Genomic DNA, 27,057 nt, shown 5'->3' with positions numbered 1-27,057 from the left:
CTGTGGCAGTCAAAAAAAGCTAACAATGTTAGGTATTATTAGGAAGGGAATAGTGAATACAACAGAGGATGTCATAATGCCTCTGTATTGCTCCATGGTGAGACCACACCTTGAATAGTGTGTACAATTCTGGTCGCCGCATCTCAAGAAAGATATAGTTGCGATGGAGAAGGTACAGAGAAGGGCAACCAAAATGATAAAGGGGATGGAACAGCTCCCCTATGAGGAAAGGCTGAAGAGGTTAGGGCTGTTCAGCTTGGAGAAGAGAAGGCTGAGTGGGGATATGATAGAGGTCTTTAAAATCATGAGAGGCCTAGAACGGGTAAATGTGAATTGGTTATTTACTCTTTCAGATAATAGAAGGACTAGGGGGTACTCCATGAAGTTAGCAAGTAGCACATTTAAAACTAATCGGAGAAAGTTCTTTCACTTAACACACAAACTCTTGAATTTGTTGCCAGAGGATGTGGTTAGTGCAGTTAGTATAGCTGTGTTTAAAAAAGGTTTGGATAAGTTCTTGGAGAAGTCCACTACCTGCTATTAAGTTGACTCAGAAAATAGCCACTGCTATTACTAGCAACAGTAACATGGGGCAGACTTCGTTTTTGGGTACTTGTCAAGTACTTGTGACTTGGATTGGCTACTGTTGGAAACAGGATGCTGGGCTCGATGGACCCATGGTCTGACCAGTATGGCATGCTCTTATACAGTCTTTTTCTGCTGTCATGTTTCTGTGTAATGGACAAGTGTGCTTAATCTAAAAGCTATGCTGCATCACTAACTGCAACCATCAGAATGCACTACCTTTTTTAGGTTTCATTACTGGTTTTTCCTTTGGTGGAATGAAAGCTTTGTTTCTTTCTTGCTGCCTCCTACTAACTGCTTCTGCTTGCTTTGCCTACAAAGTGAAAATGAAATAGTTAGAAACTTTGAGATTTCAATTGATTAAACTTCTCACTCTGTAGGATAAACGAGATTTATCTTACCTTTATCTCTTGTAGTTTCTTCTGCCTCTTCTGGCTTTCTTTCAAAAAATATTCACCACTTGCCAATTCTTTATCGGTCTGTTAAAATGTTTATACAAGGACATAAGATTTAAGAGATTATATAACATTTTGAGTCTAAACATAACATAGTAGATGATGGCAAAACGTATCATTTGGCTCATCCGTTTTGCCTGGCTATTCTGTTCACACTGCTAAGAATATATCCCAGCTATCCCCCCACCCAGTGTGTGACCACCTGTAAGATTGATTCTTATCCAGGACAGTCTTTTCCTCTCTTTTGCTCTCTAGCTTGGGTGGAAAACCATATAAGCTCCCCATTTAGTTCCCTTCGGTACCCTCCGTTTCCCTTCCCTAACCAGAAGACACTATAATAATCGAAGTAGCAATACTAGCATGGTAATTGCTCAAAACATGTGGCCTGCCAGACAGACCCAGCTGCTAGTTTGATTCTGATTGAAATAGCCTCCATTACTAGTACACCTTCCTGGTACCCTGCATAGCCCATCAGACAAACCTAGCTACTTGAGCTAGATTTCCATTAGGACTTCTAGTTATTACAAAACTTGGAACCATTCCGTCACTGTAGCCTGCTCACACAACTCTTGCCATATGGTTACCTGTGTTTCTACTTATTGCTGAATCAAACCAGTATGGAAATATTAACATTTAAACATGTTAGTTTGCGCTTTCTTCTCGCTCCACTTTTAGCAACCAAAAAACCTCCATGTTTATTCCATGTCCTTTTAAACTCACTCACTGTTTTGTCCACAGCTACCCACTTCAGGAGGGTGTTCCACACTTCTTCCACACTTTCTGTGAAAATGTATTGTGCTACAACTTCCTTTCCCTTGAAATAGATTTATTTCTTGTGCATTATTAATACCTTTGTATCTTGCATCTCCTGTATTGCCTCTCCTCTAGGGTATACACTTTCAGCTTACTAAGCCTTGTTTCATAGGACCTCTGGAGCAGGTTCTGCACTATTTTGGTAGCCCTTATTTAGATCACCTCAATTCCATTTATATCCTTCCAGCTTTAAGGCCTCCAGAATTGGGGACACAGGTCTCCATGGACAAACAGAATGAGTCTAGCAATCCAAATGGATGATGTCATACCAAGACCACAATCCAGTGAACTGTGCCACATGTGACAGAATGTTACCCAGAGCTTTGTCTTATAGAGAGCTGAAATTGAAGTACTATTTTTCTTCTCCCGAGTAGACTATTTACTACTACTTAGTCCTATAGCATTATTCAACATATGCAGCGCTGTACAAAAAACACATGAGACACAAATCTCTGCTCAGAAGAGCTTACTATTTATTTATTTATTTAGGTTCTTTTAATATACCGATGCTCAAGACAGGTCTTATCGTACCGGTTTACAAATAACAAGGGGAAACCAATAAAAAAACATAGGAAGCGAAAAAGTTACATTAAAACAGGGAGGTCAAACCTGGCTTTAGAAGAAAGGGAGAGATTAACAATTTCTATTCTAAATGTAAAGAAGAGACTATCGGCAAGGGAGCCGTTGCTTTGCAGAAGAACTTAAATACATATATACATTGCAATGTTAATATACAGGGTGGTTCTAGAATAGTGGGTACTTAATGTAGATGTTGTAGGATATCTACTGCGGGGTAGAGTTCCTTACAGGTACCATGGATTTCTTCAGCGATAGGCTTGCGCGAAGAGCCAAGTTTTCAGTTTTTTTCTGAAAGTAAGATGGCAATGTTCCTGGCGTATGTCTGGTGGGAGAGAGTTCCAGTGGTATGGTCCTGCTGTGGATAGCGCTCTTTTATCGATGGAGTTATGTTTAGTTGAGCTGCAGGGAGGAGCTTGTAGGGCGCTTCTATATGCATATCTGGTAGGTCTTGAAGAAGAGTGTAATTTGAGAGGTAAGGTTAGTTGTAGCGAGGATTGATGATATATGGTTTTGTGAATGATGGTCAACGTCTTGAAGAGTATTCTGGCATGTATGGGTAGCCAATGGAGTATTTTTAGTATCGGGGTGATGTGGTCCATCTTGCGTGTGTTAGTGAGGATCCTAGCTGCTGCGTTTTGTAGCATCTGGAGGGGTTTGGTGGAGGAGGCTGGGAGACCAAGCAGTAGAGCGTTGCAGTAATCGATTTTTGAGAATATTATGGCTTGTAGGACCGATCTGTAGTCATGGAAGTGGAGTAGTGGTCTTAATTGTTTTAGGACCTGAAGTTTATAAAAGCCCTCTTTTGTGGTGTTATTAATGAATTTTTTGAGGTTCATTCTGGTGTCTAGGATGGTTCCAAGGTCTCTAACTTGATTTACTAATGGTATGTTAGTGATGTTGGCTGGTGGGTTGTTGTCGTTAGGGGCGATGACCAGAAGCTCGGTTTTGGACGTATTGAGGACCAGGCTGAGGCTCATGAGGAGGGTATTAATGGCGTGGAGGCAGCTGTTCCAGTAGTTTAGATGTCGGACATGGGGTCCTTGATGGGGATAATGATTTAATGAAGACAAACAGTGTAAGAGGGAATTTAATTTAAGAAAGTGGTTAAAAATTACTGTAATTGAGACAATCGGGGGTTAAGATTTAAAAGCAGCCTGAAAAAGGTAGGTTTTCAGACAAGATTTAAATAAGGAAAGAGGCGGCATGACACCAGATCAGGAAGTCTATTCCAAGCATATGGTACAGCCAGGTGGAAAGCACGAGTCAGGCATTAACAGTAAGGGAGAAGGGCACAGACAGGAGGGACTTATCTCATAAGCAAAATGCACAAGGGTGTGTAGAGAGATAGAGTAAAGGTGAAAAGAATAAGAGGAGCTTGAATTGTATGGGGGAAAAATATGGAGCCAATGTAATGACTTGTGAGGAGAGATTTATATGGGTGTAGCGACTTTGGTGAAACAAGTCAAACAGCTGAATTTTGGATGGATTGTAGTGGAGAGAGATGGCTCACTGGGAGACCTGTAAGGAGCAAGTTGTATTAATATAAATGGGAGGGGATAATGGGGGTAGATTTTCAAAGGGTTATGCGCGTAACCCCCGAAAACCTACCCCAAACCCGCCCTGCGCGCACCGAGCCTATTTTGCATAGGCTCGGCGGCGTGTGTAAGTCCCAGGGCTTTCCTGGGGGGGGGGGGGGGGGGGGGTGTCGGGGTCGGCGCGGTGTTCGTGTCGGGGTCGGCGCGGTGTTCGGGGCGTGGCCGGGGCATGGCCGAGGCCCGGCCGGGGCGTGGCCGAGGCCCAGGTCGTTTCGGGGGCGTGGCAGAGGCCTCCAAAACAGCTCCCAGGCCAGGGAATCGCAGGCGTAACTTTGCCAACAAAGGTGGGGGGGGGGGGGGGGGGGGGGGGGTTAGGTAGGGGAAGGTGGGGGGGAGGCGGAAGAAAAGTTCCGAAATCGGTGCAGCCTCGGAGGGAACGGGCAGCGCGTGCAGGGCTCGGCACGTGCAAGGTGCACAAAATACGCGCCGACCCCGGATTTTATAAGATACGCGTGTATCTTATAAAATCCTGCGTACTTTTGTTTGCGCCTGGTGCGCGAACAAAAGTACGCGCTCGCGCATTTTTATCTACCCCGAAGTGCGGAGCATGTGGATAAGGGTTCTGGGTGCATGTTCAGAAAGGAAGTGATGGATTTTGGTGATGTGTTAGAGAAAGAAACAGCGCATTTTAGCAGTGTAAAGAGAGGAGTTGAAAATGATGCCAAGGGAACTGGTAGGATTACAGTTATCCACAGAAATAAAGGATGAGAGAAAGTAGGTTTGGGGGAAAAGATAAGAAGCTCTATCTTGTCCATGTTGAGTTTAAAGGGGTGGTAGGATATCCAGGTAGGAATGTCAGACAAGCAGACTGAGATCTGGGACTGGATTCCTGAAGATATTTCTGGTGTTGAGAAGTAAATCTGAAAGTCATCAGGATAAAGATGGTATTGAAATCCATGAACGGAAATCAGAGCAGCAAGAGAATTAGTTTATAGAAACAAGAGAAGCAGGTCCAGGAGAGAACCCGTGAGGCATGCAAATTGGTAGTGGGATGGCAGAGTAGGATCTGCCAGAGGAAGAGGTGCGATGGGAATGGTAAGACGAGAACCAAGTGAGGTCAGAGTATTAAGGAATAGGTGGTGATCAAGCATCAAAGGCAGCAAATAGATCAACGAGGAAGAGAACTGAATAAAGGCCTTTGGTTTTACCCATAAAACGGGTCATTGGAGACTTTGGCAAGGGCTGTTTCTGTGGAATGAAGAAAACCAGACTAGAGTGGATCAAGAATGGCTTGAGATGAAAACATCAAGACAGCGGCAGTGAACAGCATGTTCAAGTAATTTGGAAGCAAAAGGGAGGAAGATGAAAAAATAGTTGGCAGGGCAGGTAAGGTCCAGTGAAGTTGTTTTGAGGAGTGCTGTGATCACAGCATGTTTCAAGGCAGCAGGAACAATTGCAGTGGAAAGTGATAGATTGAGGATGTGATAGATGGAAAGGAACACAGGAACAAGGAGTGAGTCTGGAGGAGGAGGAGAGAAGATGGGCAGTTTTGTCCATTGTGATTTCAGAAAAGGAGGACAGAATGGCAGAGATCAGGAAAGGGTAGAGGAATGAATTGGGGAAGAGGGAGATAAGGGTGACCTGGTTGAGAACGCAAGACTAATTTTGTGAATCTTGTCATGAAGTAATCAGCTGTTGTCTAGACAGAGTGCGAAGGTATGATGGGGGGTGGGGAGAGAAAGTGAGGTGAAAATTTTGAGGAGGGCATGGAGTATGGCAAAGACGGTGAATGGTGGATACAAGAGTTTATCAGATGGACATAGTAGTTTTGCTTGCAAGTGTAATAGCAGACTGGAAGGAGGAAAGCATGAATTTTAAATATATGAAGTGGGCATGGGATTTTAGGCAGAGACATTCTGCAGAGCAGGCACAAGAATGCAGGAAGCAAATTCTAGGGGTAAGCCATGGCTGGGGTGTGATGCACATTACAGGACAGGTAAGGAGAGAGCCAAAAGCATCTAAAGCAGGGCTTCCCAAACTTTGGATCGGGATCCCAAATGGAGTTACAAAACCTTCAACTGGGGTTTCAAGTGCCTCAAATGAGAGAGATCTTATTGGACTAAGTTTGCCATATTGTGGGTTCCCTCTGCAATATGCTTTCATTTAAGTAATGCTACTGGACCATGGTGGTAGTTTGCTGCTGTTATATATTTGATCTGCTAATTTTAATAAATAGTTTAAGAAAAAAATACCATCCTGGACACCCAATCAAAATGTATTCCATGCTTTTAAAAAAGTGGAAGGCAGTAACTGTGAAGATGGAGTCGATAGGGGAAGATAATGGGAAAAATTGTTTTCTGTATCACTGTTTTCATATGAGTATATTGTTTATTTGAATACATTTATTTTTAAAGTAAAAAGAATGCCAAACAATAGCTGGCATGGTTAAAAAGTGAGGTGAAAGCTTTTTTGGGCTAAAATAACCTTTTTTCAAAAATTGGAGTCATCTGAAGAAAATAGGAAAAACATAAGCGTTGGCAAGTTAGATATTAAACACTGATAAGGTGTGCTAAAAAAGAATTTGGAAAAAAAAAAAAAAAAAAAAAGTCAGCCGTAAAGGCAAAACCTCAAAAGCTTTTAGAAATATATCCAAAGCAGAATACCTGTCAGGGAGTTAGTTGGATCGTTATATGATCGAGGGATTAAAGGCGCATTTAAGGAAGAGAAGGTCATTGCGGAAAGACTAATTCTTTGCTGTGCATTTACTGAAGATGATGTTGGGAGATACCCATGCTGAAAACCGTATTCAATGGTGGTGATTCTGAACAACAAACAAATCATGGAAGCTGGAAGATGTAATCGGGCAGACCGATAAACTAAAGAGTAGCAAAATCGACTGGACCAGATGATTTACACATTAGAGTTCTCGAAAATGAAATTACAGATCTATTACCAGTAATTTGTAACCTATCATTAGAATTGTCCATTGTACCCGAAGAATGTAGAGGAGCAAATGTAACCCTGATCTTTAAAAAAGGCTCTAAAAAAGTTATCCAGGAAACTATAGACCAGTGAGTCCGATTTCAGTGCTGGGAAAAATTGTGGAAGCTATTCTAAAGAACAAAATCACAGAACTTATGGAAAGACCTGATTTAATGTGGCACAGCCAGCATGGATTTACACAAGGGAAATCTTGCCTCAATCTGCTACATTTTTTTTGAAGGGGTTAATAATGGTGATCGGGTTGATATAGTGTATATGGATTTTCAAAAAGCGTTTGACAATGTACCCCATTAGAGACTCCTGAGAAATTTAAAAATAGGATAGGAGGCAATGTCTTATGGATTGCAAACTGGTTAAGAAACAGAGAGTGGGACTAAATGATCAGTTTTCTCAGTGGAGAAGGCTAAATAGTGGAGTACCTCAGTGATCTCTATTGGAACCAGTGCTTTTTAATATACCGTATTTTTCGCTCCATAAGACGCACTTTTTTTCCCCCAAAGGTGGGGGGAAAATGTATGTGCGTCTTATGGAGCGAATATAAAAAAAAAACCAAACAAAAATCTAACAAACACCCCCCAGACTCCCCCAAGACCTGCCGACTTAATTTCGTACAACCCCCCCCGCCCCCCCCCAAGACCTGACAAATTAATTTCCTGCAACCCCCCACCCTCCTGACCCCCCAAGACCTGCCAAACGTCCCTGGTGGTCCAGCGGGGGTCCGGGAATGATCTCCTGGGCGTGGGCCGTCGGCTGCCAGTAAACAAAATGGCGCCGACGGCCCTATGCCCTCACTATGTCACTGAGACCGACCGCTGCTATTGGTCGGTCTCAGTGACATAGTTAGGGCATAGGGCCGTCGGCGCCATTTTGTTTACTGGCAGCCGACAGCCCTATGCCCTCACTATGTCACTGAGACCGATCGCTGCTATTGGTCGGTCTCAGTGACATAGTGAGGGCATAGGGCCGTCGGCTGCCAGTAAACAAAATGGCGCCGACGGCCCTATGCCCTCACTATGTCACTGAGACCGACCGCTGCTATTGGTCGGTCTCAGTGACATAGTGAGGGCATAGGGCCGTCGGCGCCATTTTGTTTACTGGCAGCCGACGGCTCACGCCCAGGAGATCGTTCCCGGACCCCTCCTGGACCCCCGCTGGACCACCAGGGACGTTTGGCAGGTCTTGGGGGGGTCAGGAGGGTGGGGGGTTGCAGGAAATTAATTCGGCAGGTCTTGGGGGGGTCAGGGGGGTGGAGGTTGTTAATTTAAAGGGTTGGGATGGGGGGGGGGGTTTGGGGGTTCTCACAGAAAGAAAAATTTTCTGATCTGGGGAGTGGACCGAAATGGCCCTCCCCAGACCCGAAAACAAAATGGGGAGAAAAAAAACAAAACTATGCACTCCCCTAATTTGCTCCATAAGACGCCCAGACGCAGAGCCGGTTTAGCACAATTTTTTTTTTTTAAATTTTCCCCCTCTGAATCCTAGGTGCGTCTTATGGTCAGGTGCGTCTTATGGAGCGAAAAATACGGTAAATAATCTGGAAAGGGGAACAACGCGTGAGGTGATCAAATTTGCAGACAGAAAATTGTTCAGAGTAGTTAAATCACAAGCAGATTGTGAAAAATTGCAGGAGGACCTTGCGAGACAGGAAGATTGGGCATCCAAATGGCAGATGAAATTTAATGTGGACAAGTGAAAGTGATGCACATAAGGAAAAGTAACATATTTACACAATTTTAAGTTCCATATTAGAAGTTACCACCCAGGAAAAGGATCTGGGCATCATAGTCGGCAATACTTTAAAATCCTTGGCTCAATGTGCAGCGGTGGTCAAAAGAGCAAACATTAGGAATTGTTAAGAAAAAAATGGAGAATAATTAATGCCTCTATCGCACCTGAACTACCATGTGCCGTTCTGGTCACCTCATCTCTAAACAGATATAGTTGCATTGGAAAAGATAACAGAGAAGGGTGGCCAAAATGATAAAGACGTTGGCATAGCTCCCCTATGACGAAAGGCTAAAGAGGTTAGGGCTGTTCAGCTTGGAGAAGAGACAGTTAAAGGGGGATATGGTTGAGGTCTATAAAATATGGAGTGGAATAGAACAAGTAAATATAAATTGGTTATTTATGAGATAAAGACTAGGGGACACTTCATGAAGTTATAGCACATTCAACTCAAATCAGAGAAAATCCTCAATGCACAATTAAGCTCTGGTATTGATTGCCATTGGATATGGTTAAGGCAGTTAGTATAACTGGGTTTAAAAAAAAAACTTTTGGACAAGTTCCTAGAGAAGTCCACAAACTATAAACCAAGTAGACTTAAGGCCTGATTTTCAAAAGCATTTGCATGCTTAAAAATGGGTTTTACACGTGTAAATGCACTTTATCTGCCTAAGTGGGCTTTTGATAATTGCTACAATATATGCCATTGAATTGTTCATAGAATTTACCCATATTAAGTGCGCTTAGTGCAGGTAAATGGCTTTTGAAAATTAATACACTATATAAAATTCATAAACTGCAAGTTACAAGTATATTGTTTTAAGTGGTGTACAAGCGCAGAAATTTCAATTTTTAATTTTTTTTACATCTGTAACTCCTTTGAAAATTCACCTGTTAGGGAATAGCCACTACTTATCACTACGTGACCGCAGCATGAGATCTAGTTAATGTTTGGGATCTTGCCTGGATTGTGATCTGGATTGGCCATTATGGGTAACAGGATACTGGGCTTGATGGACTGTCGGCAGGACCCAGTATGGCAATTCTTATGTTCTATAGTTTTAAATTGTTTTGTAATTGCTTACAAGCCATCACCTGTCTTTGTAAGAGCAACCTCAACTTCCACAGCTCACCCTCCAGGCCGCTTCAATAACATCTGTAAAGGAGCAACCTGGTCTTCCATTCACAACTTTACAATACATTATTTTCTAGCGGAAGAATCTAGAGAGACAGTATCTTTGGACAGGAATAATGCTTAACTCTCCCCTCCAGATTCTAATATCGAACTGCAATCACTTCTTATCCAGAACAACCTCAACAATTTCACTGCAATCCTGGGCTCGGGAGTCCCCATTTGTGTGGCTGGATTCATCCTGCTTGTCCGTGCAGAAAGTACACTTGCTTACCTATAACAAACCAGCCACACAATCCCACCCGCCTCATCTTACAGCCAGGTATAGTGCAGAAGGCTCCTATGCATGCTCAGAAAGATTTCAAGGTCTTTCTGTGCTCCGACAGCATACTCCGACTTAGCACCATGCAGTGATGTTACCCTCTTGGTGTGGCTGGTTTGTCCTACTGTCCACAAAGAAAAGCTGTTATTCCATCTTATCTCACACTAATAACCTGTACCATGGCACAATTGTCTAGCTTACGGAACTGAATGACTTAGCCACCATTCACCCACCACTGTACTGCTTAATGTCAATTTTGTGGTTGTCCCAGTAGTTAAGCTTTCTATATTACTGGCCTAGAATATGGAATTTTTCACACAATGAAGGAAATTTCTGAACACAGAGCAGTTATGATAAGAGTACACATCTTATTCAAGAAAGCACAGGCAACAGCCCAATCGAAAGGAATAAAGCCAAAACTAGGTTAGTTTATATTTTGCAAACTATATACAGTATTTCTATAGCAAAAGACTTCATTATCGAGATAAGGCAAAATCTATGCAAGTACTCCAGGGAACCTGAGGTGTCAAATTAGGTTTTCCTGATAGCAAAGATATTTGTAGGGAATCGTGCATACAAGTGATTTAAATGGAGTGCCCTAAAATTGCTTGTACTATCCAGTATCCGAAGACTGACGTGGCTTACACCTCTTAACAGACCTTGCCCCTCAACCGTCCTCAAATCATTTCCCCTAAAACAACCAATGGTTATTTAAATACTCTTGGGGTTAAGGTTTCACACCCATCATTCCTATTTTTTAAAAAGGAAGCACTGCAAGTAAAGGTGTGATATGGAGCAGGAGTTTAACAAAATAAGACAAGTCCAATGTATCCCTCCCTACTTTGTGGGGCAGGTGCTTGGGAGGGGAAAGGCATAACTGTAAATAACCGAAGATAACATGGTTTAAAAAACTGGAAACATTTAAAGCAATGATGCCAAGTAAGACTGCATAAGTAAGATTGACCGAGCATGGATTCAGCCCTCAAGAATCCTGCTCCCAAGCTTGCTAATGAGAAGAGCCTTAGCAGCTTTGCAGGCTGGATCCCCCAAGAAAGAGGCAGTTATAATTTCAGCAGGTAGCCTCCTTGCTGGTAGCAGGAGGCTACCAGCAAGGAGATCTGCTGGGGCAGCTTCCTGCCACAAACAGGAAGGAGAAGCAATAAAACAGAGCTAATGAGCAAAACAAACCATGGGGGCAGGAGAGGGATGCACGCTGGCACCTCATGCTAGTAAACTTTGAACTGTCACTAGCAGGTTTTTGGTGGAATTCTTCGGTAATCCAATCAATTCTATTTGCATGGCTGTCAAGGTGGTTTCACAGAAAAACACTTTATAAAATAATAGAGAAGGACCAGTTCTGTGGATTTTGCCATAGTGCTGCAGTGCAGTAGACCACAGCTCAAATATGTCGAACTGGATGATGTGCACAAGATCCAGAAATGAGGAGAGATTACTGCTACCACTGACAGCCAAAAAGCCATATTGCTAGGATAGTCAAGGAAGACTTCTGCAGCTCTAGAGGCTTGTATGCTGCATAATCATGTCATCCGGAGTGAGGCGGAGATAAACAGAAGAACTTATCTATAGCTGTGCCCTTCCTGTACTGTAGCACATGAAAGAGCCAAGACCTGAAAGATGGTGCGCATCAGAAATAGGAAACAAGCACGTCTGTCCCAAATCCAACTATAGAACAAAAGGTATCGCCACAACAATATCAAAATAGCTCTTCACCAACAGAAAATAAATATTAGGTAGAACGGAACAGCATCAGCAAGCCTTAGACGACGTGCTTAGTGATTAGCTAAGTCGTCCGGTCTTTTCAATCATTTGCAGCCAGAGGAGGATTTTTTTTAAATGTATACCGTCCGGTGCTGATGATGTCAATATAGTTTAAATATGCCCATCCAATACACCTTATGGTTGTTAAAAGTTCTTTTGTAACTCCAAGGTCTTAGACTCAAATCCAAAACAGGAAGTGGCTGTTGCATTTAGTGCAGCAAAAAAAGGTATCACCTACGACTTGTTCGTTGACAACTGCCACAATGAAAGCTCAAAGGCAAGAAAAACGAATTTGGTTTACTAAGGATGTTTTCCTTATGCTCCTGTATAATTATATGGTACTGCTGCTTTAAAATCTAAAGCATTCTAAATGTACAATGTGTAATCTGCTCCTATGTTTAAGGATTCAGCTTTCATATTTAATACATTATACCAGCAAAAGAACATACAAATTCAACTATGAATCCCTCCCCAAAAGGTGACATGGGATGTATGTGTGTGTTTTCTTTCAAGCTCAATATTTAACACAGACATAGCAAATGATGGCTGAAACAGACCACACGGCCCATCCAGTTTGTCCTACTGTACAATGTGACCAACTGTGAGATCCTTTTCCCAGATGGTTTTCTTCTTCATTTGTAATCACCAGTTTGGGCATGATATAGCATGGTTTTGCACAGTGCCTCATTCTCTGCTGTATTCTATGATGGATTACAAAATGCAAGCTGGAGCTTGTCTTTCTGAATACTGTAAGTGAATGTGTCCAGATTACTTACCTGGCTTTCTGGTTGAGGTGGTGGGAATGGTGTATATTCTTTTTTAATATTTTTCTTCTTGGGTTCCTTACGTTTGTTCAGGTTCTTGTGTTTAAACTTTGGTAAAAATCTCTCCCAGTTCTGCGATCTTAATTCAGGGTCTTTTGACAATTCACGCTTAATCATCAAAGTCTGAAAGCATACCAAAATAACAAAAGGAATAACAGAATAATGTGTGCTGAATCAGAATAAGCAATAAACTTGAAATGTTAAAAAAAACCAAACAAAGACTGGAACTGTGCACAGTTCCAGTCTAAGTATTCTTTACCTAGCCTGCTTAACTCCTTCAGAGACCATGTTTTGTTATAGGAATCTAAAAACTGGAAAAGATATTCTAGATCACTCACTGTACGCGACAAATCTATCACCAAATAAAGACAAAAGATTCATGTTAAACCCTTTCACACAGAAATAGTACAAGAACAGGAACGCATATTTAGGAAAGTAAGAACAGAGTTAATCTCAGTCAAGAGGACTTGCTGGGAAGAAGCATTTAAATGTTAAGACAAAAAAAATTCTTGAAGGGTTAAAACCTATTACTGGCTGTTTATATTGTCTGCTAGTTAGTATTTGTATTTCTTTGCCAGTGTTAGAATTAGGAGTTTGCAAAGGTCACTTACTTGATCTAAGAAGGTGAGTACTGGCTCCTAGACACCTAGTTACTAATTTGATTCCCACCCACCTGTCTCATTTTTTGATATATAAATGATCATCCCTACTAGGAGTCTTCAAAATTAGTCAATTGTCACTTAAAATAACATTAAAGTAACCAATTAAGTGATTAATTGTAGTCCTACTGCTGATCATTCACTAACATTAATCAGTTATCAAATTTAAAAGCCTAATAAAAGTAAAAGCCCTAATCACATTTAGCAATACTTGAGATATACTTACTCCTCACCAGCCTTTAAAACTTTTATCAACCAACAAATTAAGATGCAGACACTGAATGCTACATGTATGATTACCTACCCATTGTATGTGTGCACCTGGTACAAGGAGCTCCAAGCTCTCAGAGAACGAGTCTGATCTCTGGAGGCCAAAATGGCAGACCTGGAGGAGCTGAGGCAGACAGAGAGGTATAGAGAGGAGACCTTCAGGGACATAGAGCAGACCCTCAAGTCTCGCAACCTTTGTCTTGCTTTGCAAAATCAAGGTCACCTGGCAGGAGATTATCACCTTGGTGTGGCAGGAACTGATCCTGTAGCTAGGACCTGCCTTCTAAGTGATGCTTTATTTTCTTGCTCCAAGGATGTGTCTCCAAGGGTCCGTGACAAGGACGGAAGGGTTAGGACGGCCATTGTAGTGGGTGTTTCAATCATTAGGAATGGAGAGAGCGCCTCTGTAGAGGCTGACCTTTAAGTTTACTATTTATACCACTATAAGAGGGGGCACTAGTAACTCGGGGTGGGGTAGGTTTGATGGGCAGTTTTATCAGAGGTACAAACAGCTCAGTAGACCATGAAGATTTTCTGTTATTTGGAGTGATGAAAGGTAAAAGTTGATTTGTACAATGTACTCTACCTAGCTCTCTGTCTAGCCAGCAGCCCAAACCTCCAATTGCGATAAAAACCTTTTTGGCCGGAAATGCACGGCTAACGCAGGCACAATGCACAAAAAAAGGCGTAGTAATTTCCAGCATTAAAACCTGCGTTGCTGTGTGTTACTCTATCACATTTGACGTTAGGAGCTGCTCATTACCACTAACTCCTCCCACTTGCATAACAAATGTGACATTTGCATACTAACATGTGATACGGTAAATAATGCATGTGTTATGGCGTTTACCGCATGTGTTATAAGGCCCTAACGCAAAATGATAAATGACCCTCTTAGATAGGAAATTGCAACCAGAACCTCCAGGGTTGCATTCTTAGAAATACTTTCTGTTCCATGCACAGTACTTTAGAGGCAGGCTGAGCTCCAGAGCCTCAAATGCGAGGATAAGTGTGTAGAGAAGAGGGTTTTAGGTTTGTCAGGAACTGGGGAGCCTATTCAGACGGGAAGGGCTCCACAGAGGGGAGCCAGGCTGCTGGCTCTAACCTTTAAAAAGGAGATATAATAGCTTTCAAACTAGATGATTGAGAAAAGCCAGACAGTCACTCAGAAGCACATGGTTCAGAACGATGTATCTTTGAAGGATACTAAGAGAACAGGGAAGTTATGACATCCTGATAGTGAGGGTGCAATAAATGCTAAAGTAGCCCAGGTGCCTTTATGTACTACTGTCCACCTGGCAAGAGTGAACAGATGCTGAAATGCTAACAGAAATTAGGGAAGCTCACGAAATCAGCAGCACAGTAATAATGGGAGATTTCAATTACTCCAGTATAGACTGGGTAAATGTCATCAGGACTTGCCAAGGAGGTAAAGTTTCTAGAAGAAATAAATGACTACTTCAAGGAGCAACTGGTATAAAAACAGACAAGAGGGAGAGCTATGGGAGGGAGACAATGAGGAAAATGAGGAAAATAAAAAATCCAAAAGGAGCAACTGCAAAAGGTTAAGAGTTTACACTGGGTATGGACTTTGTTTAGAACTACCATCTTGGAAGCCCAGAGCAGACATATTCCACTTATTAAAAAAGGTGGAAGGAAGGCCAAATGACTGCCAGCATGGTTGAAAGGTGAGGTGAGAGGCTATTCCTAGCCAAAAAGACATCTTTCAAGAAATGGAAAAGGGATCCAAAAGAAGAAAACAAGAACTAGCATAAGCACTGGCAAGTCATATGCAAAGCACTGATGAAGGCAAAGACAGGATTTGAAAAGAAGCTTGCTGTAGAAGCAAAAACTCATAATAAAGCCATTTTAAGGTTCATGCAAAGCAAAATGCTTGTGAGGGAGTCAGTTGGACCATTAGACTGTTATAACTTCCTCCCTACCGACCCATATAAACATGTAGAACCAATCCAAAGCATGTAATTTAACCTGTACAGTTCAACAACCGATCTTATAACACCTACAATAAATATGTTAACAAGAACGTGAATTTTTATACACCCTGTTAAACATTGAAACTTTGTAAACCGTTGTGATGGCAAAACCGAACGACAGTATATAAAACTCGATAAATAAAATAGATAATCAAGGGGTAAAAGGGGCACTAAGGGACGACAAGGTTATGGTGGAGAGATTACATCTGAGGAAGATGTAAAGCAGATACCATGCCAGAAGTGATATTTAAAGGCGATTCAGAGGAACTGAAACAAATCTCAGAGAACGTGGAAGACGTAAATAGGGCAAATACTGACAGAGTAGCAAATTACCTGTACCAAATGGTAAACATCCCAGAGTTCTGAAAGAACAGAAAAATGAAGATGCAGGTCTACTTAGGGGAAATATTGCCAGCTTTGACGCATACCTCACGATGCTCCATTTTAAAGAAACCATTTAATAATCCTAAAGAATTCAACACTTACTGCCTATTTTATCCCTCTCATTCTCAGCAAAAGTGATAGAAAATGCATTTCTCATACCCTTTTCAGACTTCTTTTGAAGATCACTATATTCTCAATTAACAAATTTAGATTCTGAAAATACCACAGCACTGAAACACTCCTGTCCTGCCTTGCCACAATACATCGTGGCTCCGATTCTGGTAGAAAGTATATGGTATGTCATGCCTACTGAGGTTCCCCAGGGATCCATGCTCTCAGTGGCCTTGTTTAACTTGTGCAAACTACTTGCTGTCCTTTGCATGTCATACAAAATTATATGCAGATATCCACTTTTTTTCCCCAATCAAACATCCTGGTCTGCCACATTCCATTTTGCAATCAATCACTTGTTTCAGAGCCATATAGTGTGCCTATGGCCACTACCAAAAGGTGCGACAGCGCTGCCATCAAAAGCAGTGCCAGCCAGCGGGTCCTTAGCAAGAGAAAAAGCAATGCAGCGCGCGTTGAAAGACAGCATTGGTCAGTGTGACCTTACTAACTGAAAAAGCAGCACAGCTTTTCCACTTACTAAGGCCGAGCTTACCCCACAGTCTATTTTTGGTGAGGCTGCACTGCTTTGAATGAGGAGGAGCAAACCCTGCCTTGCTGGAAAGAGTCCAGTGTTAGAGCTGGGTCGGCCCTGTGGCCGAAAGTCGTTCCCTTGGCCAAGGGGACTAAAGAAGGAGACCGATGTTGCCTACTACTTAAAGGGGGAAATGAGAGAGAGCATGTGGTTGGGAGAGTGTAGGGGAGAGAGAGAGAGAGCGCACACGTGTGTGGGAGAGAGAGAACGCGCATGTGTGTGGGAGAGAGAGAACGCGCATGTGTGTGGGAGAGAGAGAACGCGCACGTGTGTGGGAGAGAGAGCACCATGGGAGTACTTAAAAGTGCTTTTATGGGTCGCTAAAGTAAGTAAACCGTGAGGGAAATATTTCCTGTGTAGAGACAGGAACTGCTGTCCATGTGAAAGCGAGGACAGGAGATTCTGAGGCAACTCCCGCACATGCATAGTACAGCTTAAAGGTCTAGTAGCTTAGAGAGACTGCTCTGTCCAGTGCCGCCCGATGTCACCCACAAGGCAAGGCTAACTCAGCCAGCCTTATTGGCGGAAAACTTATGGTTTTTTTCCTATTTTCTTCAGATGGATCCTTTTTCCAATTTTTGAAAGAGGTTCTTTTGGCTAAAATGCCTCTTTCACCTCTCCTTTTAACTATGCCAGCAGTTGACTGGCCTTCCCTTCCACCTTTTTTTTTTGTGTGAAATACATCTGGACTGGATTTCCAAGATGGTGTTTTTAAAAAGTGACCATGCCTGATGTAAACTTAATCTTTGTGGCTGCATTCTCAGTTTCTTTCCATTTCTCATTTTATCAAAGTCTTCCTTTGAAAGTTTAATGACAGAGTTGTAGATTACCTTAATGCCTTCCCTCCAGTCATTAAGTCAAATTGTGATCGCACTTTGATTGCTGTTGCCGAGCGGCTCCATCACCATTACCAGGTCTAAAACGGCTTCCCCTTTTGTCAGTTCCCGAAGCAGCTGCTCCGTAAAGCAGTCATTTGTTTCACCTGGAAACTTTACTTCCTTAGCATTTACCACAGCTGCCATAATCCAGCCATGAAACTTAAAGCATTTTCTTTTTTCTAATCCTGTTGCCCTGCTCTTTTTTTTCTGCTTTCAGTGTCTTATTCATTTTCCCTTTCCACAGTCTTCCTTCTGACTTCTTTCCCTACATCTGACGTAGATCTTTTCATATGACTCCTTTGCCTCTGTTCACTTTTAGCTACCAGTTCTTTCCCCTTCCAGTTTCTCATCTCCCTAACACTCCCTTTTCATTGCCCCCTCTCAGGTCATCTCCACCTCACCAATCCTCAGATTTCTAGCTCCATTAGTCCTTACCCCAACAACTGCTGCCTCCTTTCTAACTCCCTTACCCCCAACCATCCCATATCCATCTTGCCTTGGCATTTGTCCACATCTTTTGTTTTGCACCCTTCACCTCTTATCCCCATTGTTCTTCCCAATCTCAATTTTCATCTTTTGCCTACGTACTAGAATTGTATTGCCCAAACTCACCTCTTCCTTTCTCTTCCAGTTCTCACTCCTTCCCCAGTCTGTTTCCCCATCTTTCACCCACACTCTAGTCCCATTTAGTACACAAGTACATCAAATTTGCCATCCTGGGTCAGACCAAAGGTTCATCAAGCCCAGCATCCTGTTTCCAAAAGTGGCCAAGCCAGGTCACAAGTACCTGGCAGGATCCCTAGGAGTAGAGAGATCCCAAGCTGCTCACCCCAGGGATAAGAAGTGGATTAGTTGATGTAATTCCTAACCTAAATTTGCACAACCTACTTTAAGAAAATTAGAGGCTTCTTATTTTAAGTCACCCTTTTACTGTGCCTACAGGCAACAAAACTACTCAGGGCGCATGATTTCACGTAATGCATTCAGAATGACTGTGGTTACATAAAAACCAGGAGTCCATATTCAGCTGCTGGGTGGTTTTGCTAGTTAGCCAGATTAACTTATCCGCCTAACAAGTGCTGTATATTCAGCGGTGCAGCTGTGCCGATGAATATTTATTTAACAATTTTTATATACCGACATTAAAATACACATCATGTCGGTTTACATTATAACATTAAAGGAATGGATATGGAAAATTACAAAGAACAGGGGATGGGGAAACCGGGCAGCTAATAATATACCCGTATATCCTAATTAGCTAACTAACTTTAGGACAGGCATTTCTACCCTTTGTACTAACCCCATCCCCAGCCCTCATCTCGTCTTCTGCATCAACTCAAGCTCCTTCCTGTCACTCACCCCCTCCCCTGGCTCCAGTCCTCTCTCTCATCCTTGCATCCATAATCCCCTTTTCAGCTTCTCTGTACCCTTCATCCTCTCCAGTTTGGTCTACCCTCTCTCTGATCCCCCGGACATTCTCAATCTTCCCACCACCCAAGTGGGGCCCGCTCTCCCTCCCTCCTTCCCCATCCTATATCCCTCTAACCTGGATCCTCTCTCTCCCACTTCATATTCACATCTCAAGTTTTCCCTCTCTCCTTACCCTATGTTCTCCTTCTTCCTGTTCCGTCACCCCATATAGGGTTCCCTGCCCCTATGTAAAAAGTCTCCCTCTCCCCATCCCCATCCCACCATATCATGCAGGACTCTTGCTCTGTGCCCCTAATTCCTGGCAATTTCAATCTCACCCCCCACATCCTATGATTGCATCCCCAGCTTTTCTTTGGGAGCCCCCAAAGCCAGCAGAAGCAGCATATCATTTCCCTCTGCTGTATGGACCAGTCTCACTGGCTGAGCCACAAGATCCCATAATCTCTTGGTACATACTGCAAGACTGGCTCAGAGTGATAGAGGAAACTTGTGTGCTATTAAGCATCACTTCTACTGCCATGCAGACTAGAGGCAGACCAGGCCAACTAGGCTTTGGAGAGGCTTAGCCTCCTCAAACCTTATCTTATACTGGCTGCCTAGGACAACCGCTGCTGCCCGGCCCACTGGCTGGCAGTGCCCAAAGTGTCCATTTCTGGGCGACTGCCCAGCTCTCCCCACCCAAAGGCTGATCTTTAAGAGCTCTACCTTACCTGTGAAAGGGGAAATTGTTATGGAATTTGCAGGATTTTTAAACAATATTGCTGTAAAACTCTAGGCTGCAATTTTGAAAGCATTTTTTTTTTTTAGGTTTTTTAGTGCTTTTCAACCAACAGCAGAAAACTGCTTAGATGGTGATTCAATCCATCTATCAGTCCTTCTGTCCAGAGACATAACTATCCTCCAAATGAACCAATCAAGATTACGACTGGGTGAAGGTTTGAAATGTATCTTATTGAAAATGACTTGCGACAAGATGGTGGCTAACAAAAGCTGTGGGTGCCAGACCTCTCTTTTTTTTTTTTCCCTCTTTAATCACGCCTCATACAAAGTGAAAGGGTAAAATCAGGGAGATTTCCCCAGCTTCTCCCTTGGATGACCCCATGCAACAGAAGATCGATGGGTTCCTTACCTCAGCATCACAAACCTTCTCGGTGCTGGATTCAGTGCGGAGGACACCAGTGAGTGAGTGGCGCCATCGCTGGATACTGAGATCTCACTTAGCCCCGGAGTACAGAGACTCTGTTCCCTCTTATTACCACCACCAGTGGGAGAAGCTTTACTGCCATGTAGCCCTGTTGGTTGGCTGGATCAGGCAGCATCTGGGGAGGCCTTTTCTCCGGCTACTGCAAGACCTTTGCAGAGGAATTCAAAGGCTTTGTCTCTGCCCGAAGACTCCAATTCCTCATGGATGGAGAGTTGTGCTAGAAAGTCCCCTGTTTCAGGCCTGAACACCCATGGATGAAGGGGAAGCTGCTGGAATCGGGGCCATTGAGCAGGATCCTAGCAATGGAAATCTAGCGAGAGCAATCCAGCATGTAACTTTAGACAAACTTTCCGTTATTACTGTGGATTCTGTATGGACTGCTTTAGTTTCCTTAGAAATCTATTTCTTCTTTAATTATTACTTCAGATGTTAATTGGCATATTCAGACTACTGAGGTTTTGATTGCTTCTCACAAAGAAAAGTTGGAGGACTTGGACAAGTGAATTACTAAAATTCAGATTACTCAATTTAACTTAGTCCAAAGTAAAACTAGACATACTTAAAAATAGGAAAACATGGACAATTCTCTCAAATCTTTGGTTTCTAAACTTTCCTATTTTAGACTAACAGCTGTGGATTAAAAAATATATTTCTGAGATTCTGAAAAGTCCTGCTAAGATGATGCCTCCCCTACTGCAAAGGCTTACCTATCCTCCATCAGGAACTAGGAGAATCGCTGGAGATCAAGGGCAGAATGCCAGTGCCAATTTAACTGATTTTTTGAAACAGGAAAAGTTCATGTAGCTAATCGAAAAACACCCTTGATCTCTTATTTTCTCACAAGACTGTGACTGTTGTGTGACTTTTGTATAATAGATTTACTCTGTTACATGGTCAGAAAATTTGGAATTATCCTGATACTACTAGTTACCCAAGAACAGAGGAAAAGATTTCTGGCTATGCGTCCAGAAATTCTGACTCTAGGTGCACAATTTATTCTTAGTTATCCTCGTATTATGAAACATCTAAATGTGAAGTACTGGAGAAATTACTTACCTGATAATTTGTTTTCCTTAGTGTAGACAGACTCAGGACCAATGGGTTATGCTCCCCTGCCAGCAGATGGAGACTGCGTCAGATTTCAAAGCTGATGTCACCTTACATACACCCCTGCAGTGACCTCAGCCCTCTAAGTATTCTCTTCAAAAGCCACTGTGGACCTACTAGTGAAAAAGCTTGATTAAAAATAGATAACCGTAACTGTACTCAACCAACCGTAAACATAACTTCAGTAAGAATATAGGTGCCCTAATCTAGGTACTGGATGAACACTTACCCCTGATCTTTTGGATTTGAGGATCCATGGTGCAGTTCTTGGGCAGCTGAGGACAGGATGCTGAGTTTATCTGTCTACACTAAGGAAAACAAAATTATCAGGTAAGTAATTACTCCATTTCCTAGCATGTAGCCAGATGGACTCAGGACCAATGGGATGTACAAAAGCTAATCCCGATCGGGGTGGGAGGCTGCCCACGGTCCAGTCAACATCACCCATGCAAAAACTGCGTCCTCTCAGGCTTATATAGCCAGGTGATAAAACCTGGAGAAGGTGTGTAAGGAGGACCACGTTGCCACTCAGCAGATCTCAACTGCAGACAGCAGTCTAACTTCAGCCCATGAGCCTGCCTGAACCCTAGTGGAATGTCCTCTCATCTGAGAAGGTAATGGCTTTCCAGCCTTCACATAGGCTCCCATGACCACCTCCTTAATCCAGCTTGCTATGGTAGCTTGTGAAGCTGGTTTGCTCTGTTTCTTTCCGCCGTGAAGGACAAAAAGGCGGTCCGTCTTTCAGACTGGTTCTTCCAGCTACCGCACTAAAAGTCTCTTGACAACCAAATGACGGAGGAGACCATATTCCTCCGCGTCCTTGGGCTTATCTAAGGATGGCAACGAAATGGACTGATTAAAATGAAACTCCAAGACTACCTTGGGCAAGAAGGATGGAATGGTATGAAGCTGTAACGTTCCTGGAGTCATCTAAAAGAATGGTTCCCGGCACGACAATGCCTGCTGTTCAGAGATGCAATGCGCCAAGAATATAGCCACCAGGAACACCATTTAAGGAAAGACTGTGTAGCGGCCAAAAGGAGGGCCCTACCAAAAATTCCAATACTAGAATAGGATACCACAAGAGAACCGGCCACTGCAGGGGTGGCCGAAGGTGCTTCACTCCTTTCAGAAAATGGGCCACGTCCGGATAAGCCGCAGGGGGTTCCATTCACCTCACCCCTAAAACAGGAGAGAACTGCTACCTGCACCTTCAAGGAGTTAAGGGCCAAACTTTTATTCAAGCCGTCTTGCAAAAATTCCAGAATAAGTAGGGTTTTGACTGCCCGAGGGGGGACACTGCGTTCCTCGCACCAAGCCTCAAATACTCTCCAGACCCGCACATACGCTAGAGATGAAAAGAACTTCTTAGCGCGGAGTAAGGTGGCAATTACTGCTGCAGAATATTCTTGCTTCATCAGGCGAGCCCTCTCAAGGGCCAACCCATAAGACAGAATTGAGGCACGGGGGGGGTCTCCACCAGGAATCTCCACATGTCCACATACCACGGACACCTAAGCCAATCTGGAGCTACTAGTAAGACTAATCCCCTGAGTTGCTCAATTCTGCGAATGGCCCTGCCCAGCAGGGACCGCAGAGGAAAGGCATATAGGAACTCTTCTTCCAGCCAGGTCTGATTGAGAGCATCGAGACCAAGGACCACGGATCTCTTCTGCGACTGAAGAATCGGGGAACCTTCGCATTGTGAGATGCAGTCAGCAGGTCAATGGATGGGAGGCCCCAGCGATCTACTATCAGTTGAAAGGCTTTGGCTGACATCACCCACTCTCCTGGATCCAGACTCTCCCTGCTTAGAAAGTCTGCTCTAACCTAGTCTTTTCTTGCGATGTGGGAGGCTGAAATCATCTGTAGATATGTTTCTGCCCATTCCATAAGGAGGTCCATCTCCTGTGACACTTGCTGTCTCTTGATTCCACCCTGGCGGTTGATGTGGGCTACTGTTCTTGCATTGTACGACATCACAAGGACGGCGCGACCCTGTCGTCTGTGGCTTAATTATAGACATGCCAATCTGATTGCCCAGGCTTCCAGGTAGTTGATGTTCTAGAGGGCCTTTTTTCGGTCCAACGTTCCGGGCGGACAGTTCCTGACAGTGAGCTCCCCGGCACTGGAGACTTGAATCTGTCATGAGGACCAGCCAGTTCAGTGAGGTCAGGGGCACACCCCTGCTCAGATGAGCTTCCTGCAGCCACCACTGGAGCAGAGAGCAGACACCCATCGGCAAGTGGAGGAGAATCGAATAGTCCTGAGACTGCGGGTTCCAATGTGACAGCAGTAAGTATTGAAGTGGTTGCATGTGTGCCCTCGCCCACAGTAGCATTTCCAGGATTGCCACCATCAAGCCAAGAACTTGGAGATAGCTCCACACTGTCTGGCATATCGTACACATCAACTGACGCACCTGGGACATCAACTTCCTTATCCGCATGGTCGAAAGGAATACCTTGCCCTGCTTGGTGTTGAACCGGACTCCCAGATATTCCAAGGACTGGGAAGGTTTGACACTGCTCTTCTCCAGGTTTACTACCCAACCAAGTTCCTGAAGCAAGGATGTCACCCTGTTTGTCACCTGGAGACTCTCTTCCATGGATTTTGCCCGGATCAACCAGTCATCCAAATATGGGCGCATCAGGATTCCCTCTTTTCTCAATGCTACTGCTACGACCACTATAATCTTGGAAAATGTTCTGGGGGCGGTGGCTAGCCAAAGGGCAGTGCCCGGAACTGATAATGGCAACCCAGTACCGCAATACATAGGAAACACTGGTTTTCTTGACGGACTGTAATATGTAGGTAGGCCTCAGATAGGTCCAGGAAGGTTCAGAACTCTCACATTTGTATCGCCATTATCACGGAGTGTAATTTTTCCATGCAGAAATGATTCACTCGTAGATGTCTGTTGACACTCAAGGTCCAGGATGGGGCGAAAGGAACCTTCCTTCTTGGGTATGATGAAACAGATGGAATAATGCCCCATATTTTCCTGGGGTGCAGATACTGGGATTATAGCCCTCATCCTGAGGAGCCTTAAAAGAGTAATCTCCACTATCTGCTTCTTGTGCTGGGAGTGACAAGGAGACAAATACATTCAGAGGAGCGCTGTGAAATTCCAGCACATATCCTTCTCGTATAATTTCCAATACCCATTTGTCCGAAGTGATCGACTCACCACTGGTAGAAGAGGAACAGTCAACCTCCTATCTCCTCATTCCAAAGGGTGGATCGGCAAAATTTCATTGGGGGGTTCGGGACGAACTTGAACCCGAGCCTGCCCCTCTCTTGGGCTGTCAACTACAAAAGGACTGACACCTCCCAAAGGGAGATCAAAAAGGGATTCTTCTTTGGTTCAGTCATAGAATTGGTCCCAGGGTCTCCCAGCGTCTTCAAGGTCTGGGAAACCAAGGCCAGCAATTCGTCTCTATGAAAAATCCGCAACAGTTCAATAGGGTTCCAACCCAGGGGGAATTTCCCCTTCTTCCAAGGGGGTCCCAATTGTCCTCTTCGTCGAAAGCCATCTGGGTCCCTTACCAGGGATGCCCTTGGTAAGGCAAGGCATCCCTCGAGATCTGCAGATAGGACTGGGATGGGGAGGGCTTACTGGCTGAGATTCCACCTGGACAGGAGCAAGCAAGGTAGTAGACTGTGTCTGTAAAAAGGCTTGCAAACCCTGGAAAAATTCCACCCAAGAGGAGGCAGCCATGTCCATGCCAAGCCCAGAAGGCACTGGGGTAGGATCCACTGAATTTCCCTCTCCCATGGAAGACCCAGTCAAGGGACTACTCATATCCGGGGTACTTCCAGTTAAGGCTATGGCTAACCCATCCTCTGAATGGGAGGAACCGGGCTTAGCAAAGTCCGGAGAGGCCAGCTCTCCTTGGGCTTCCTCACAGTGTTGACATAAGTTGGAATCCAGGTCAGACTGTAAAGCCCTAATATGACAAGTAGCGGAGAGAGAAAGCTGCTTATGTTTTTTTGGCTGCCAGCGCCATTGGCAGTGGTAACTGTGTTCTATTGGCTTGACTTAAAATTTATGTGTACAGATTTTGAGCGCTTAGGTGGGGCCTGGCGAGGTGCACGCACAGCCCATGTGCCCGGCTGTTCCTGGTTCTGCGCTTAGAAGCTGCACGTGTATGTATGTGCGCGACATTCTGCGAGTGGCACGTGCGTGGAGCCAACGCACTGCGCGTACCGACATTCTATGTAGGCAATATGGCACGCACAAAGACGCGTGCAAGATGGCACCACCACAGCCTACCACACGGTGCGCTAACCAAGCCCACCAGGGGCCGCTGAACCCACCGAAAAGCCCACTTCCCCTTACTCCTATCGAAATGGCAACTACCTCGGTACGGAGCAAGGAGACTGGAGAAAGTCTTACCGAAACCCCTTCAAACGTCTTTGAATCATGAGGTAAAATGTATTTTTGTTGTTTTTCACTTACCTGGGCTCAGCACTTACTGGCTGAGTACAGAGACAGTCTCCGGCTGCAGAGGGAAAGGGCTTTGGCTGTCACCACCGTGCTCAGCTTCTTGAACCCGCTGCCTTTTAGCTGCTTAAGCAGCAAAGTCTACCCAGGAACCAGCTACCAGACCAAGGCTCACCTCTGAGGGATCTCAGAAATCGCCTCAGGAATTTTCAAATGGGGGAGGGACCTTTAGGTATCACTGCAGGAGGGCAGGGCTCAATATTCCTTCAGTTTAGAAAGTAGAATTTCCTCCTTCCAAAACGTACAGCAATCCCATAGGAAGAGGTACGTCCACCATCTGCTGGAGACAGAGAATACTGAAGGGCTGAGGTCGCGGCACGGGAGGGTGACGTCAGCTTTGAAATCTGACTGTCTCCATCTGCTGGCAGGGGACATAACCTATTGGTCCTGAGTCCATTTGGCTACACGCTAGGAAAGAATATTTTGAACCTTTTCAATTAAGATTCTGTTTAGATTCTCAGGTAAATAATGGTGAGCTCGCCCTTAGATACTGGCATTATAAATGTATAAGCAACACTCTTCCTCTCAGCTTTTTCTTTCCTTTGTTTTGTGTCTTGTACTCCCTTTTTTTTCCTGAATACAAGAAATGTACTTTTAAATTCTCTTTACTTTGTATGATCAGTTTTTTTTTTTAATTTTATACCCTCAGCTTTTCTGTAGCAAGGTTTGTGTTATAATATATAAAATTTCAATAAAAATGAAGTAAAAAAGACTTAACCGGTTGAGATCATTTTCAAGAGGGTCACATAATTTTCATGTCCTTTGTGTTATCTTTTTCAAAGTACTATTTCATGACCGTGGGACCTTGAATTTTTCAAGTTACTGCAGGCATAAATCAATTAATTATACAAGCATTCCCACAGTAGCAGCACAATCCCAGTACCAGCTGTCACAACAAGAAACAGATTTACTAGGTACTTGTGACCCAAGCTGCCAGGCTCAATGGACCTTGTTCTGACCCAGCATGGCATCTCCTATGTTCTTAGCACTGCTGGGATCAATTATAAGCAGCATGGTAAAACAGGAAGGATTCTTTTTTTAAAACGCGTGTTATTTCTAAAACTACTGCCCCTGTGGGACATGTTTAGAGAGTTCATTTACATAGTAGCTGCTTGAAAATTAAAGCTAAAATAAAAACACATAGTGGCCTCCCTTTGAAATGCTT

At 43.8% G+C, this 27,057-nt stretch overlaps 1 protein-coding gene across 2 annotated transcripts in view; it reads right to left on the bottom strand.

Annotated features, from left to right (window-relative positions):
- The window catches only part of KRR1 (KRR1 small subunit processome component homolog), a 40,084-nt gene that overhangs the window by 4,469 nt on the left and 8,558 nt on the right, over positions 1-27,057 (bottom strand). For both annotated transcript variants that reach the window (XM_029597151.1, XM_029597150.1), the window contains 3 exons: positions 12,705-12,875; positions 987-1,064; positions 805-898 (listed from right to left, as the gene is read on the bottom strand). In XM_029597151.1, the coding sequence (XP_029453011.1) occupies positions 805-898; positions 987-1,064; positions 12,705-12,875 (343 nt within the window). The remainder of the gene's footprint in view (positions 1-804; positions 899-986; positions 1,065-12,704; positions 12,876-27,057) is intronic.

Source organism: Rhinatrema bivittatum, chromosome 4, assembly GCF_901001135.1.
Source record: "Rhinatrema bivittatum chromosome 4, aRhiBiv1.1, whole genome shotgun sequence".
NCBI classification, from domain to species: domain Eukaryota; kingdom Metazoa; phylum Chordata; class Amphibia; order Gymnophiona; family Rhinatrematidae; genus Rhinatrema; species Rhinatrema bivittatum.
The sequence above is the reverse complement of the archived record's forward strand: the minus strand, read 5'-3'. Positions and strand labels throughout refer to the sequence as shown.